This window comes from Cavia porcellus, unplaced genomic scaffold (assembly GCF_034190915.1).
Source record: "Cavia porcellus strain 051 isolate PalLab524CR breed Dunkin Hartley unplaced genomic scaffold, mCavPor4.1 scaffold_33, whole genome shotgun sequence".
Classification (NCBI taxonomy): domain Eukaryota; kingdom Metazoa; phylum Chordata; class Mammalia; order Rodentia; family Caviidae; genus Cavia; species Cavia porcellus.
Genome location: NW_026947516.1, coordinates 23,139,733 through 23,155,916, shown reverse-complemented (window position 1 = coordinate 23,155,916; position 16,184 = coordinate 23,139,733). Strand labels below are relative to the sequence as shown.

General features: G+C 34.6%; 1 protein-coding gene across 5 annotated transcripts in view; it reads right to left on the bottom strand.

Annotated features, from left to right (window-relative positions):
• Cnksr2 (connector enhancer of kinase suppressor of Ras 2) overlaps positions 1–16,184 on the bottom strand; it is a 284,365-nt gene that overhangs the window by 34,628 nt on the left and 233,553 nt on the right. For all 5 annotated transcript variants that reach the window (XM_063242887.1, XM_063242888.1, XM_063242889.1 and 2 more), the window contains 3 exons: positions 11,909–11,976; positions 4,606–4,706; positions 2,115–2,658 (listed from right to left, as the gene is read on the bottom strand). In XM_063242887.1, the coding sequence (XP_063098957.1) occupies positions 2,115–2,658; positions 4,606–4,706; positions 11,909–11,976 (713 nt within the window). The remainder of the gene's footprint in view (positions 1–2,114; positions 2,659–4,605; positions 4,707–11,908; positions 11,977–16,184) is intronic.

Below are 16,184 nucleotides of genomic sequence, written 5' to 3'. Positions count from 1 at the left end.
AAAATCCTACACACAAAACAAAGGCAATCTAACTATAGATGCTCTGTGGGCTACTGGAAACCCGAAGGAAGGGCAGGCATCAGGTCATGTCTTTGTGTGTGTGCATCCTATTTGTGCTTGTTTCTACCTAATCCTGACACAATGACCAGGTTAAACTGTTGAATGCCTTGCCTAAATAGAAAGACTGCATCAGTGAATCTTCATATAGGGATGGTGGAGAGTTTTCTGAAAAGAATTCTCTATTTAATAAGGATGTGAGTAACTACATCATAGTTTAAGACTGCTGAAAGCATTTTTTTCAATGCTTGTAGATGAATAAACAAACCTCAGACACTTAGTCACAGCCATTGTAAAACACCTAGATGATAGCTGAAATGAAGATTCTAACTCATTTTTAAAAAGTTTTAGAAGTAATGTATTAATGTTGGTAATCTTTAGAATATTAAACATGTATTATACTGCTTGTCAAAATGGCTATCAAGGCCTAGCACGAACCCTAATTATACCTTCCAGAAGACTTCCAAAATGTCTGAGAGATGCAGATGTTGTGGAAACATGGCAGGTAAAGGAGGTAATTACCTTTCCTACACCCAGCAGTGTACATTTTATGTTTCTCATGGAGATCATGGCTAACATATACTTCACATGGAAACTGCCTCATCATGTACATTTTATTATAAGCAACTCCTATTGGTAGAAGATACACAATTTCCATCAAATTATATAAGGAAGATCTATACCATAAAATTAGGAAGTCTACAACATCCTCTTGTCAGTAATTTCCAAAGTTGCTCTTGTTTTAAAGGAGCCAAGCTTGACATTGACATGGAGCTCCTGAGCTGTTGGTAGCTTGTAAACTTTGTTTTGTCTAATTGTGATGAAGAATTTAAACTCATATATCCTATAGTCTAAGCCTCGTGTTGCTGGGCATGGTGGTGCACACCTGTAATCCCAGCGCTTGGGAAGCTAGAGCAGGAGGATCACCATGAGTTTGAGGCCATCCTGGCCTACACTGTGAGTTCAAGACCAGCCTGAACTATAGAGACTGTGTCTCAAAAAACAAAACAAAACAAAACAAAACAAAACAAAACAAAACCAAGAAGGGCTGAAAGCTATATTGTTTTTATCCTTCAAAAACAGAGGCATAATGCCCCAAGGGAGACAAATGAGCCCTTTATTTCATCACCACTGGCTCACATCATCTGCAGTAACTGATTAAGAGTGCATTTTGATTAAAGAATTGTAAATAATTTTATACTATTTCTTTTATACTTTTTTTTACATTTTATGTTCAGGATTTACAGTAAAAAGTAGACTTTCTTTATAGCTAAAGTAACATGCTATAGCCTTTCTCTTAGCTTGGTTTCAGAACCAGTGATGTTGTTTGTTGCAAGTGGATGCTTCATACAGCTTGTTGGATAAAGAACTTGGTACCTAGTAAGCACATTCTTAATGCCAACAAGACAGATGTTATTGAATTGATTCATCTCTTTTCAGAGTTGATTCTCATAAATAGTTTTGTAATCAACACGTATATCAAAGAAGTATACGAATGTTTTTGGCAAATTGGTTTCAAAAAACAAGTTCAGCTATTTGGAGTTGACAGAAATGCTATGTGCAATCTTTTCTTGGAAAAGCTGTCTTTTGGGATTTTTCCTTTAAATCTGACAGTGAAGACACATATGCATATGTAAAGTTATAGGTATATGTGTGTGTTCATTTATTCAACCAGGGCTCTATTAACCCCATCCTTGAAGGGTTTGTAGTTTCTTAACACAAACTCAAGGGGCTATCACAGTGGACTGATGGAATAATGCATGCAAAGAAGAAAGTGGGTAAGGAAGAAAAAAATACTATTCACAATAAAAGGCAAATGAGTAATTGGGAGAAATAAATTATTTGCTCCAGCTGTAGGTCCTGGGACATATATTCATTATGCATTACTCACCCCAAGTTACTGAAGTTCTGAAAATAGAACACGGGGGAGACCTAGCTTTCTATGAAGCAAAACCATTATTTTAAATAAAAGGTAAACCTATTTTCTTCAAATAAGAACTCTGAAAAGGTTAGGGACTTTGTGTACACAGGCCAAGAATCTTCATAAACATACTTACTTTTTTCTCCTATGTTTTCCCCTGTTGCCTCCCCTTCCTCCTCCTCCTCCTCCTCTTCCTCCACTTCTGGGGGTGGCACGTCATCCTGCGGGTCACAGGCACTAACTGGCGCATTCAGACAGCAGTGGTTGAACCCGCTATCTCGCGGCAGAGTAAAACTTCGAGGCTTGCCCCCATTGCCATTAAGCACTTGCATCCGCTCGCTCTCCGCTAAGGGGTACGGCCCATAGTGATCCTGAAGGTGGCATTTCTGAGTTGGAAGGGTGGACTGCCGCCTGTGCTCAGGGGAGATGGCCACGGAGTCAGAGAAGACTGAATCCTCCAAGGGCAGAGTCTGAAGATAGTGTAAGCCCGAACTTGTCAGAGGCGTCTCAATCAAATCCTGCCAGGAGCGGCGCTGACTGGCCGTTTTACGAATAGGGGACATGGCACTGCTCCCAGTTACTTCTTGGCGAAACTCCTCATGCGAAGACTGAGACTGAGAGGTCTCTGTGGAGGAAAGCCGGCTGTGTTTTGCTTCCACATAAGGACTGGCACAACTCATCTGTAGAAAAGAGCCTCTGATCAATCTCCAAAGAAATAACATATCATCACTTCCATTGTGGAGGGACACATTCAGATTTTAGCAGGGAACATTTAAGAGGCTGAATTCATACAACGTCAATCCACAACTAAACAGTTTTGCAGATTCAAAGTTAGGCCCCAGCTTACATTTTAAAAGACAGACATGAATGTCTTGAAATGTGGTTACGCCAGTCTCTCTTACGGAAAATCTGATGTATAATGCAAAGTTTCACAGTAATGGAGGTCTGAGAAAATGTGAGGGCTTATAGAAGTAATTCTAAGCATCTAAAAACAGTTACAGTTTAAAAATCTCTACACAATTTGAGGTCTTAAAGAAGAACTGTATGCAGATTCTTATCTGGATTTTAAGCCATCTGGATAATAGAGCAGGAAGCAAAGCCTCTGGATATGAGAGTAAGTTGCCTACAAGCAGAATAAACCTTTCTTCTTTTTCATAGGTGAATATCTGCTTCTACGGGTACCACAGAAAAACTGACTTATGGTCTTGTCAATTCTAAGGCATTTTCTGGGCAGTTAAAAATGTAGGCAGGATGAGATTACACTTTATTAAGGATTAGCATCTGCCTTGAGCGCAGACACTGTAGGGTACATAAATACAAAAGAAAAATAATATTTTTATCCCTGAAATTTGAAGTTTCAGAATGTATGTTAAAACACAAGGAGAACCAAAGGCTGACATCAAGAGAATGCTCTAAAATACTTGTGGCGCAGCAGTCCTACTGGGGGCTAATAGGCTAGCCCAAGTCTCTTTCTGGCAGAAGGAACCAGATTAGTTAAATATGATCATCACAAATGGGGCTGAAGTGGCAGCCAAGAAAAGCCTGGCTGAGATAAAGGAGCCTGCCACCTTCCTAGTAAAGGACTAGATACTTGACTTGTCTCTGGGTGGTCCTCTTTTCTTCTATATTTTAGTAATAATGTGAATAGTTTCTTCCTTGAAATTCACAAGTTGCTATTTTTATGTTTAAAGAGCAGCTCGGTAAAGCTAGTTTTCCTTTCTTCCTCTTTCATAAATACTTAAAATATATACAGCTCCCGATGTTTTGGGGAAAGAAGGAACATATGAATTACCCCCCATCCCTGCCCTGTAATAATGGAGACTGAATTAGACTGACTATTGCTGTGAAATTCTAGCTTCCATTTCCTCTGTGGAGCACTCAGTATCAAAATAAGCAGAATTGATTTTTACGGCAGCATGACCATGGAGCATGTTCCTAGACTGGGGCACTGAGACACTCAGTTATTCTGATGGGAAATAGACATAAAGTAGAATATTTCCAAACAAACCAAGATAGTTGTTTATACTATTAAGAGATCAAAATGTATGTATATGCATGTGTGCACGTATGTTATACGAGTAATTTACACATGTCTAAGAATTCTGGAGCATCATATAAATGTATACATTAAACTAGACATCATGGCTATTTATAAAGCTACATATTGAAACAACTTCAATACTGATCTAATATTAATATTTTGGTGATGCTTGGGATGGAATCTAGGGCCTTGAGTACTCTCCCAGAGCTGTAGTGTTAGAATCTACCAGTTGCTTGTAAAGGACATGGATTGAACTGAAGTGGTGTGTAAAAGATAAAACAATTTCTATATCCTTTTCCGAGAAAACTTTTTGTTGACATCTCATAAAGACTACTCTGATAAAAACTGTTATTTTTATAGTGAAACTGGTCACATACTCCTTTTTCCTGGAGTCTGTGGTGACTTTCTTTTCATTAAATATTCTATGAACTTAAAAATATTTTCCTCATTGAGTTTTGATTCTCAATTTTCTTCTTCTCTAAGGATTTGGAGATTTGACATATAATTCCCCACAAACTTTTTAAAAACACGTGTTTAAGGTAAAAAAAATCCGTGATATTTTAAGTTACTTGTTTTGTTAACTTACAGAGGGAGGCCGTGGGTACGTATCATAGGGCGGGGGAGGGCTGTCCTGTTTTGGTGTTGATGGAGTATCCGCTTCTTCCTTGTCACTCTCACTCCAGTAATCTGAAAATTCACACATAAAAAATGACACTCTATTAAATATTTTTAGGAACATACATTACCACTTAACAAAAAGAAATCTGAATTCCATTCCTCTGCCATACTGTGAAGCATTCTCTTACCCAAAACCACCAACTTTCATTTTTAGCTGGGTTTTAAAGAGGAAGAAGAGTATAATCACCCAATTCCAACTTCGTTTTAAAGCACATGGTTGTACCAAGTTTTATGGAGTTAAAAAATGTGTTTTTGAGCCATATATAAGGGTTAGAGTGCTTTTGCTTCTATATAAAATCACTGTAAACAGTAACACATGACAGTTCTTAAAGGTATATCATTTTATCTTAAAGAGGAATACTTAAAAAAGATGAACACTTAAAGAACACATACACTTCTACAGATACAAACATCCAAAAAAATAATGTTCTCAATTCTTTTCTCTGGCTTCAATTCATTGATTACCTAATAATCAGTGTTCTAGAGTCATGCTGACATGCATCTCTATTACACTGTCCCCGCCACCTCTCCTTAGAAACACATGGCAAAGTCTGATTCTTGCCAAATGCAAAAGAGCAAATCTGCCGAATGTGTGCTGTAAGTTCAAAAACTACTTAAAATGGTAGAAAATGTAAGCCACCAAAGTGACTTGGCAGACCTCAGGAAAGAGAAAGGAGGAACAACTCTGAGGGAAAAATTACTAAGTCAAACGCAGCAAAAGGTCAAAAATTCGAATTAGTTCCACTAATATCTCAGCCACTGTGTAACTGGTGGGTCATTTCTTTATGTTGTTCTCCAGAAAAAAAATCCCTCTTAAGTATTACTCATACCAGTTTCAGTTGATAGAAACAAGGACATTAAATCAAAAGGTTCCTTATTCTTATAAACTTTATGTCAAAAGGTACAAGGGTTAAAACATATTCATCTTTAGGTGAAAAATCATAGCACTTTATAGGAACCTTTCTCTTCCCAGGAATTCTCACAGTATCCTATTTTTATATATTTCTCCTGTGGTGCTGATTATTAAGTGTTATGGCTTGTGTGTCTAGATGTATCTCCAAAAACTCGTAAGGTCAAGGTGGGGCTTTTCAGAAGTGGCTAGATCTAGAATGTACGATGCTGTGGTTAAACGTGTGATACTGAGCTAAGTGTGTGATGCTGGGACTAAAGGCATGTGATTACTAGACTGGTCCACTCATTGGTTTGGCATAGTTCCTGGTGTGGATAATGAGAAGGCCCGCCCTGGGTAGGAGTGCTACCTGCCCTAATAGTATGCAGACTGGATGGAATATACGGGGCAGAAAAAGGGCTGCCAGCACCAGTTGCTACTTTGTTGCCTTCCTACCTTCCGCCTGCTGTGAACTGTTTCTCCTTTGCATATCCTTCTGTCATGCCCTCCTGCCTTGTAATTAGCCAACTCTGAACCGAAATCTCTACACACTGTGAGCTACGATAAACCTTTCCTTTTTTAACTTTGGGTGTTTGGTATATTGTCTCAGGAATGGAAAAGTAACTAAGAAAATAAGCACAGCTAGCATTTATTGATAAATTATTATATGCTAAATAGGAAGTAATGGAATTGGGATTTGAACTTCCTTGTCCTGAAGTCCTGAGGGCTGTTTCTGAGACTCTTTTATTTAACATAGCAAGGCAATTTGATATAAAATATACTGATCATCATTTAGATAGATTTCCTCCTTTTTAAAAAAGTTGTTCATAACTGTTTAATAACACAACATTTTAAACTCTGGTTATTATGAACAGAAATTCTTCTGCAATAGAAATCAGGAATAAAATAAATTATCCATTATATTCAAGCCTTAAAAGACACACAAAATGAGTGACAATTTTATTTCTACTTTAATTATTCACTTTGAATAAAAGACAAGTAATGATCGGTTAACCTGAATTTGATTTTTTTCATTGTAAAAACAACAAAATACTGGTCAGTTATAGGTAATACACTTAGTCTTACTTCAAATATCAATTGATATATTTGGCTAGAAATAAAGCCAACAAATGCTGGCGGAAAAAGCATCATTGAGGGATGTGTAGGTTGTATTCCTGACTAAATCGGTTACTAGCTCTGTGCTCCTGGGATGGTTAGTTAACTGTCTGGGTCTGCTTTACTATCTATAAAAGAGAGGCTAGTAGTAACCACCTTTGAGAATTATGTGTCGTGTGGTACTAAGTAAAGTAACATATATTCAAGTGTCTTGAACTTCAAAAGTATTCAATAAACATTATCTATGATGTATTCATAGGTAGCATGCCAACACAGTCTAGGTTACACAGGCGACGAATGCGTGCTATTTATCTTCTCAGACATATTTTTGTAGCAAGTTCCAGTAATGAAAAATGAAACATGGAGTGTGCTGGGGCCCAGCATGGGCAGTTTTAGGGAGAACTTGAAGTCCTATTGGGAATCTAGTATTGGACGTGAAAGGACTAAGCCCCCCACCCCCTGCTGTCCCCAGCACACACACAAAGCAGTAGGCTTGCCAAATTGCTTCACCGTTATCTCTCCCAGTACTTCCAGGAACTCAGGCTGAGTTCCTCCTTGATGCTTGCACTGAAACTCTGAGGACTGAGGCTGTTAACACCCCTTTACTTAATACCCTTTTAGTAATGGAAAGGGTAATATTCACTACTTTATTCAGAGCTCCATAGTTGTCACTTAAAGTTACAAATTTGTGGAGGTTTTCTCTCTAATTTTTCCTCTTTAACTACACTAGGAAGAATTCTAACTCACTATTTATGTGATTCTTGGTTTACTAAAAAACCATCAATCTAAATTTTTATTGGGTTAACTGAAGATAAGGTTAATATATCTCTTTGCCAATATTCTTATACTAAGCTGTCTGTGTTTGAGAGACAATACTAGAAACGATGTTACACAGGATAGTTAGACGTTATGGGTTTGTATGGAAAATTTGAGCTACACCATAGCTTAGAGGCTGCATCTAGTCTGATTTTATTCTATGAGCAAATTAACTTATTTTATAGTTCTCCAGATAGCATAAATAAATGGATTCCTTAATGTCTACTGCAATAACATACAACTTTATAACTGAATAAATTTTACTTTTGCATGTTGAACCAAAAGATAATTTCTTAAAAGAACTTGACTATTTCACTTGAAATTGTCAAAGAAATATAATATGTTCCATACAGTTTTGGTGAGTAAATTTTTACAAAGACTTTCTATGTGACTAAAAGTGTCATGAATATCAAAACTGAAAAGAAACAAACAAAAATGATCATCATATCATAACAGCTAAATTTTTATTTTGGCTGAATTTATAGCAAACCTGTTCCCTGTTTTCTCTAATTACAACCACATATTTATAACTATGAATACTGAATGAGTCACATATTTGGTTTAATTTTCTAAAATTTATTTTTGTGGTACTAGAGATTAAGCCCAGGGCCTTTGTGCTGAGCTATAGTCCCAGCTCTTTTTTTTTTTTTTTTTAAATTTTGAGACACTATCTCACTAAGTTGCTCTGGCTGGGCTTAAACTTATGCTTTTCCTGCTTCAGCATCTCAGAGTGCTGGGTTTACAGACATGCAACACCATACCTGGTGAGAACCCTACATACTTGATACTTCTGTAACTAAAGATAGAAACCATTAAACTTTTCAGAACTGGTGACTGAACCCAGGGCCTTTGCACTGAGCTACATCCTCAACCCTTTTATTCCTTTAAACTTTATTTAAGTCAATGAGAGTCATTTGTTAGCTACACTGCTATTTAGGAAGAAGCAATGTTTTGGCAGCTATTCCTTTACATTTTGGTGAAACATTGTCAGTCTTCAAAGAGGTATATTTTGTGTTTTATAATTTTAATTAATATAAAATTGTAGATATTTATGGGTACTATGTGATGTCTCAATATGCATATACATTGTACAATGTTTCAGTTAGGATAAACAGTCTAGATGTGGTGTTATCTTCCTGTAACATCAGTACTCTGGTAGGCTGAAACAGGAAGATCACAAGTTTAAGTCCAGCCTGGACCACTCAGGGGCACTGTCTCAACATTAAAATAAAAACAGGGCTAGGGATATAGCTCAGTGTGAAGGCCCTGGGTTCAATCCCAAATATCACAAAAATTCAAAAAACTAAGGCAACATATCTATCATTTCATTTATTATTTCTTTGTGGTAAAGAAATTGAAACTCCTTTCTTTAAGCTTTTTGAACATATATGTAATATATTGTCATTATCTATAGCCACATTACTGTGAAACATCTCTAAACTTCTTATTCCATCCAACCTTTGCTCATTTTTCTCCTAATCTCCCTAGCCTCTCATAACTATCATTCTATTATTAACATCCAAAGAGCTACTTCTTGTATAGAGTTTAACTACAATAATGACAACAGTACTCAGAAGATCTCAGGTAGCTATAGAAATACGTAGCAGATGCATATATCTGTTAGTTTTCTATACAGTTATCATGAGATCTAATAATGCATAAAGTAGAAGTATATTTTTGTTATATGTTAAAATGCCTTGCAGTCTGAGAAAATAAAAATTACTTAAAAGATTCTGATTGCTTTGCCTTACCAATAGAGACTTGAACTGTAATGATAAGCTTCTGCCTATGATTTTACATTACACTTCAGTAGGGATTAAAATGTGTACTCACATGACAGACCAGTGCAGCATGAATCCAAAGAATAAATACTTTTTGGAACTTGTATACACAATATAACTTACCAATTCTTTTATCCAAAATGAAATTTGATTATATAATACTATGTATAAAGGAAATTCACTAAAATCAAGGTCACGCTCAGTTTCAAGGTAATGCTGAGTAATAAAATACACCAAGCTTCCATATACGAATTAAAATTTTTCTATCAGTACATTATTAAATTATTTTTTATCAGTACATTATTAACTTGTTTTTATATCAGTACACTATTAACTTGTTTTTTAATTTAAAGAACAAAATAAAAACATGATATGAAATAGGAAGATAGACTGTGGAGAGAGGAAGAGGATCTGAGAATGGGGCTGATGATTAGCAGGAGAGAGAAAGTGGAAGTAAAAAATGATCAAGATATGATATATATGTACTGAATCAAAAAATATCTATAAACATCTTTAAAGAATTGTTTACGTCCTGTAAAGAGTTTTGAAAAAGAAGGCTAGAGTTTTTTCAGTAGGCTTACCACAATTTAGTCCTATAAAATTATACTGAAGCATGAATGTGAGGAATAAGACATGTGAGTGTCTTAATAACTGGTCTGATACTTCATATGTTGGGCAAGATCCGCTAGTGTACACTGATTTGATGGAGATGGCTTCTGCATTAATTGTGAGACTATCTATGCAGCTTCCACTCCCTGGAATGTTTCAGTTACTTCTGTAAGTCCACATCCTTCCCATTTTGCAAGAGCCAGTTCTGAAAACAGAGTTAACATGAACTCTTTCTTCATTCTTTTCCGTAAAGGACTTTCTTTAGTTTCACTTCAGTAGAGCTTGATTTTTACTTTGTTATATTTAACTCTGTATATTACACTAAGACAGTCTTGTACCTGAATGGAAGGTAATTTCAGGCAGATGATTGCCCAGTTCACTTTCACATAATTATGAGTGCTAGTTGAGGGTCTAGCACAGAACTTAATATTGAATAAGGCATCTTCACTCTTGCTCCACTGCAGACTTTATATCAAACTCACTGATTGCTTTCTTCAAAATTACTTCCTCATTAACTCTGTCTCAACTTATTATTTAAAAAAAAGTTAAATCTGCTCAGCAAATTACTTTTCTCAGTTGTATACTCTCTAAAGATTAGTACTCATCTGCATTTATGTTGCTTTTTTTCTTAAATAACTTCAAGAATGCATTTTTGAAGTCCACAATAAGACAATAAATTCCACTTAGCAGGAATTTTGATTTGCTATTTGTATTGGATTTCTCTGACATATTTCCCTACTTACACTGAATCAGGAATCTCCATTCTCTTACCCCATGACCCAAACCAAGATTTGGCAAAGTCTTGACCTGTAGGTCAAATGCGGCCCTCTGGATATTTTCACATGGTCTGTGTACCAAGAATTGTTTTTAAAATTTCAATGACTAAAAAAGAAATCAAAAGAAAAATATTTTTTCAAAGTATAAAAATTGACACGATAGTCAAATCATAAAGCCCACTGGCACACAGCCATGCTCACTCAAGTATCTATGGTTACTTCTGCACTACGATAGCAGAGGTGCATAGCTAAAACAGACAGTGTATGGCCCTCAAGACTCAAAATATTATTTGCCTCTACATTAGAATTTTACTGATAACTGCCTGAACATTTGCTAAAATTCTGATTTTGAAATCTGGTTGTCATCTTTAAGTAAAGTTTCTAAGACTTTATTTTTTAGATTTTTAAAAACTTTTGGCTGAGATTTTACTGTAATTCTTAGAGGAAATAGGTTTTGAGAATCTCTACTTCAATAAACTGGCAGAGCATATTGAAGACACGACTACAAAGAAGTTTTATTAATATCTGTATTAATCTATGGACTTTTTATAACTTTAAGAGGTTTCACATAATTTCAAAAAGCTATTTATGCTTCCACAGGACATAGAAGTATCCCTTTGGAAATGTGACTCCATCTCAGAATGGTGACCACAGCTTTCATTCTTAAGATTTCAGTTTTGCATCATGACTTGTTTCATAAATTTGACATCAATGCCAAGGTAAATTCTCTAAGATTAGAGTTACACAGTAAGAGAGCTGAAGAACATCATCAAATGAAATTCCTTACAATATAAAGTTTCACACATCTGACATGTTCACATAAAAGTCTACCTAAATGTCTATGAAACTAATAAATAGTGTAAAAGAAAAACAAACAAACAAACAACAAAGCTCACTGCCAAAGATCTGAGCTTGGGTCAATGCGTAAGACCTATTATGGAGTCTTTTCTTCTTAACATTTTGTTTCTTATAAAAAATGGGAGTAAAGAAAAATAATCAGGAGAAAAATCCATAATAAATGCTCCAGAAATTTTAGAATTTTGTCCCTGTTTGTTCAATTTACTTAATTTTACCTATAAGTTGCTATGATCTAGATTCAAAATGCCTAGAGAAAAACGATCACATATTGACATGTTTTTTCTTCCAAGTAATAGCAATGAATAACTGTATAGGGTAACAGAAAGGAAAAAGTATGATACAATTGTATAAAATATATCCCATTACCTTGTTCTTGCTTAATCCTCTCTCTTTCTGCATATCCTGCAGTCAGCATATTAATTCTATTAAGCCACCTGAAAAAACAAATACTAAAATTCATAACATTGCAACATAATTTCTCATAATTTACTTCATAGGAATATTTAAGACGTCTAAGTGTATTTGGAATAACCCTATATATGATGTTATCTGATACTCTTGATATATTGAGTATTCAATGAGCCATAATTTATTGCAGTACAAAGTATTCTCACACATAAGATGCTCTTTCAATAGAACACTAGGATAAAGCCGTTAATACCTGTAAAGCCAAGGGTTTTGGGATAACTAAAGCTATACTAATTCTTTTGCACCAAATGTAGATGCACTCCAAATATCCCTGCTGTTCTGTTTCTTTAGGGTGAATGCTCCTTTAAATATACTTAAGCAGTACCAAGTCCAATTTATCCTGAAATTGGACCTGCCTGTGCAAGTAATAGTTTTGCTTGGAATAATATTTTGATTAAGCTCATTTAAGCTTAACGAGCCAATGAAAAACACATTTCATGACTACTTCAGAAACCTGTTTCTAGATCCAAGGCTATTTAGTTTTCCAAAGATCTAATAATTGTATACAGTTTTAACTTCCATTTGGATCTTCAAAATGTTTTTGTGAAGAACAGCAAGTTAAATGCAAATCTTAATTCTTTCCTCATTAAGCACTGCTGATATGGCTAATGTAGAGGCCATCTGAAGCAAAGTATTGTACTGTCTTACTAGTTTTCTTTTGTTATGCCCATGATTCCTTGTGTTCAATATTCCAGCTATTTGCAGAGCATCAGGTTATCAAATCACAAAATCTTTAAACAAGGTGAAAATCTTTCACTGGGCAATCCTGAGCCATGACTCATATACTTTTCCAACTCAAAAAATGAGGAAGAACTTATCTTGCAAACAAGTCTGAAATTACTAGTATAGTTAGTAATATTAAATTTTTGAATAATCTTATGTAGATATATTTTTAAGAAAAACTTATGTTTGAGAACTTGTTCACCTAACATCTTTTCTCCCCTGTCAAGCAGATGATTACATTGTTGAAAGCACTCCTGTATTTCACCATTTTTGCCAAACCATCTTAAATATGCACCTGGTATTAACCATATTTTGAAAAGGGAAGAAAGCAGTGTTTCTAAAAGACAAAAATCACTATCTATAGTTATCTAAAGTTATTCTTAAACTTTAAGTTTAAGAATAAGTCACTGAAATCCAACTTTATCTTGTCAAAACTTACAACGTAATTATTAAAACCTAGTCTATAGTTCATTTGTAATGAGAAAGAGGTTAAATCTGTGTTACAAGGCAAATTTTGCCATTCTTTGGAAAGACTAGCCTAGAGCTTTGGGTGAACACTATGATAACACCACCAAAGGCAAATTCATAACTGAATTTTAATCTAGTGCCCTGTACTTGCTACTTTTAAAAAAGCCACTAAATTTTAATTTTAGCAGAACTCTAAAGAACCATGAATATCCTTATGAGATGAATCAAGAAATTAAAAAGAGGCTTCCTAACTTTTTTTTTACTTCAGCATTTATTAAGTGTTTGGAATGTGATGAACAATAAGGTATATTTTAGGGATAGAGAAAAGAGTAAGACATAGTTCCTGCGTAACTCTAGAACTGATAAATTTCAAAGGGCAACCGAAAGTTTAAATTAGTTTTAGGATGAAAAATTCTGTTATAATAAATACTCTTTAGAAAGTATGTGGATATATTTGCTGCAGAAAGCCACAAAGGCTGAATACTACAAAACTGCTGGTGCTATCTAGGATAAACTTGTCATTAATAGTTTATTTGGCAAATACTAATTCAAGTACCATTAATTGTTATGGCTTGGTATTTTAAGGTTATTATAAGAGTAGATATATACGTGTTAACTAATTCAAAATATATTTATTGAGAGCCTGTATATATCAGGTATCATTCTAGACACCCAGAATAAAGAGAGAAATAAGACAAAGTACCTGACTTCATGGTGCCTACATCTTAGTAAGGGAGATAGAAAGAGTGACACTAAGAAGTACATTTGAAGTAGAATAAAATGCTATTAAAAAACAAGCAAAGCATATAGAAAATTAGAATATCAAAGTTCCTGGGGATGATGGAAAGTTATTTTAGGCAAGGTCAGGTCCATGCATTATTCTTTGTCAGTTTGGATATCTTGTTAAAACTTTCACTATAATCCAAAAAAAATCTGCTTACTGATAATTTGTTTGAAAGCCTTGATGTTATGGAAATATATATTTTTAAATATTAAGTAAAAGATTTACTTTATATCATAGTACCATTTCATAAAAAGTTACTGATACTTAAAAATTATGAAATGATCAGATAAAGCAGACATTTACTGTAATTATAATTATGACTTCTCTTGAGGACTGAAGCACATATCTTTAAACTATTACACATAGAATAAGTCAATGCCCAGACATTTTGTTTTATAACCAGATAACTGAACAAAAGCTGGATGTGGGTGTCTCTCCATATTGCTAATCCTCTGAACATTTTTAGCACTGACACTTTTCTTCTTCTAATAACAAGTAGTTTTATTTGTTAATAACAAGTAATTTTAAAAGATCTGCTTACTGGATGTAAATAGAACAAGGTTACTAAAACAAGAACATGACAAAGAGCAAAGCAAAACAAAAATCTGTTGCAATTAAAAAAAACAGCTCAGTATGTTGGGTCAATTTAAAACTGAAAGATAAAGGGTACCATGGCAAGTCTTACAATGAACTGGACTCTTAGATGTATAATTTGGAGATGATATTTCTAATTAAATACAGTTTTCCTTTGAGCCACTACTTAGAAAAGCAATAAAATTATTTTCTTCTGTGACATTCAAAATGAGATATGTTCGTATGAGTACAGTATATGGAAAAAGCAGTGACATCAGCAGCCTTTGAAGTTATTGTTAACATGCAACAGCAAATGGAGACTTAGAAAGGTTTTATAGTTTATAAAAATGCATTTTAAGCAGGTAATTTCTAAGCATAAAATGGTCCTCATCAGCATGTAACACAAGTGATCAAATTATTTCTTAAAGAGTTAGTGAATGGAATCTAATGTATCCATCTTCTAAGACATTATATGCTTTATGTATGACACTTATTTTCAATTTGATCATGATATAAACCCTTCATATTTATCCCAAGGTCATTAAACATGTGGTAAAATGATAGTGAGAACCTAGAACAATAACATTATAAGACAAGACATAAAATAAAGTATTACACCTTCCCGCTACTATGTGCATGTGAACAAACATTTTTATCTTGAGAACAAGGGGAAAAGCTCTGTCAATTCCAACGGCCTGGTGGGAAATTTCAAGAATGGTAAGTTAAATAAATCTAGAGAAGATTATGAAAACTACAGGAAAGGAGTAGTACTTTTACTAATAAAATATTTAATCAAGGGTTCTCAACCCCTTCCTTCTTTGCTATTTCCTTATACTAATATCCTTGTTTGAAAAACACATGCTTGTACGCATGAGTATCAAAAAACAAAATTATTTATAGTACTGAACTAAGTTTTCATTTAGTCTGTTCAAGCATATTTATAAAGCTACACAAATTTTGTGCTTACAATACTCAGATATTATTTTTTAGAGACATCTGAAGAAAGGTTATTATGCTAAAAAGTTGAAGTACACAAAGGAATATATATGGATAGTGAATATTTATGTTGCACTTAAAATTTATATACCACTCATAAAAATCCTATTGATAGTGATAGTTATTATTCCTCTAATAACCTAGCACATTGAGTTTAAATTTTTTCCCTAAGTTTGTAGAGCTAGTAACTGGTAGAGTTGGGATTAAGATGGTTATTATCCCCACACAGCCATTGAATACTCTGAAATAATGAAGGGGCCAAGTTCATTGTCCCAGGTCACACAGCTACTACATGGTAAAACTAGGACTTAGTCTGGTTCAAAAACCACATGCTCCTAGTTCTCTGGTTGTGTTATGTACATGTAGCAACTTCACACCAGATGTATAAAAATTATATACTAAAACATGTACAAAAGGGGAAAGGGATCAAGAGATGGTGGGAAGAGGATGGAGAGGTGGGTAGAAGAGGGCAAGGTGGAGGAAAGGGATGTCAGGAGGAATTAAGATGGTATGAGAATGTACCAACTCTCCACACAGAATGTAAACATTATGTACTGTATACATGTAATAATAAACTAAAATTAAATTAAAAAGTCACATGCTTCTGTCCACTATACTATCCTTGCCTTC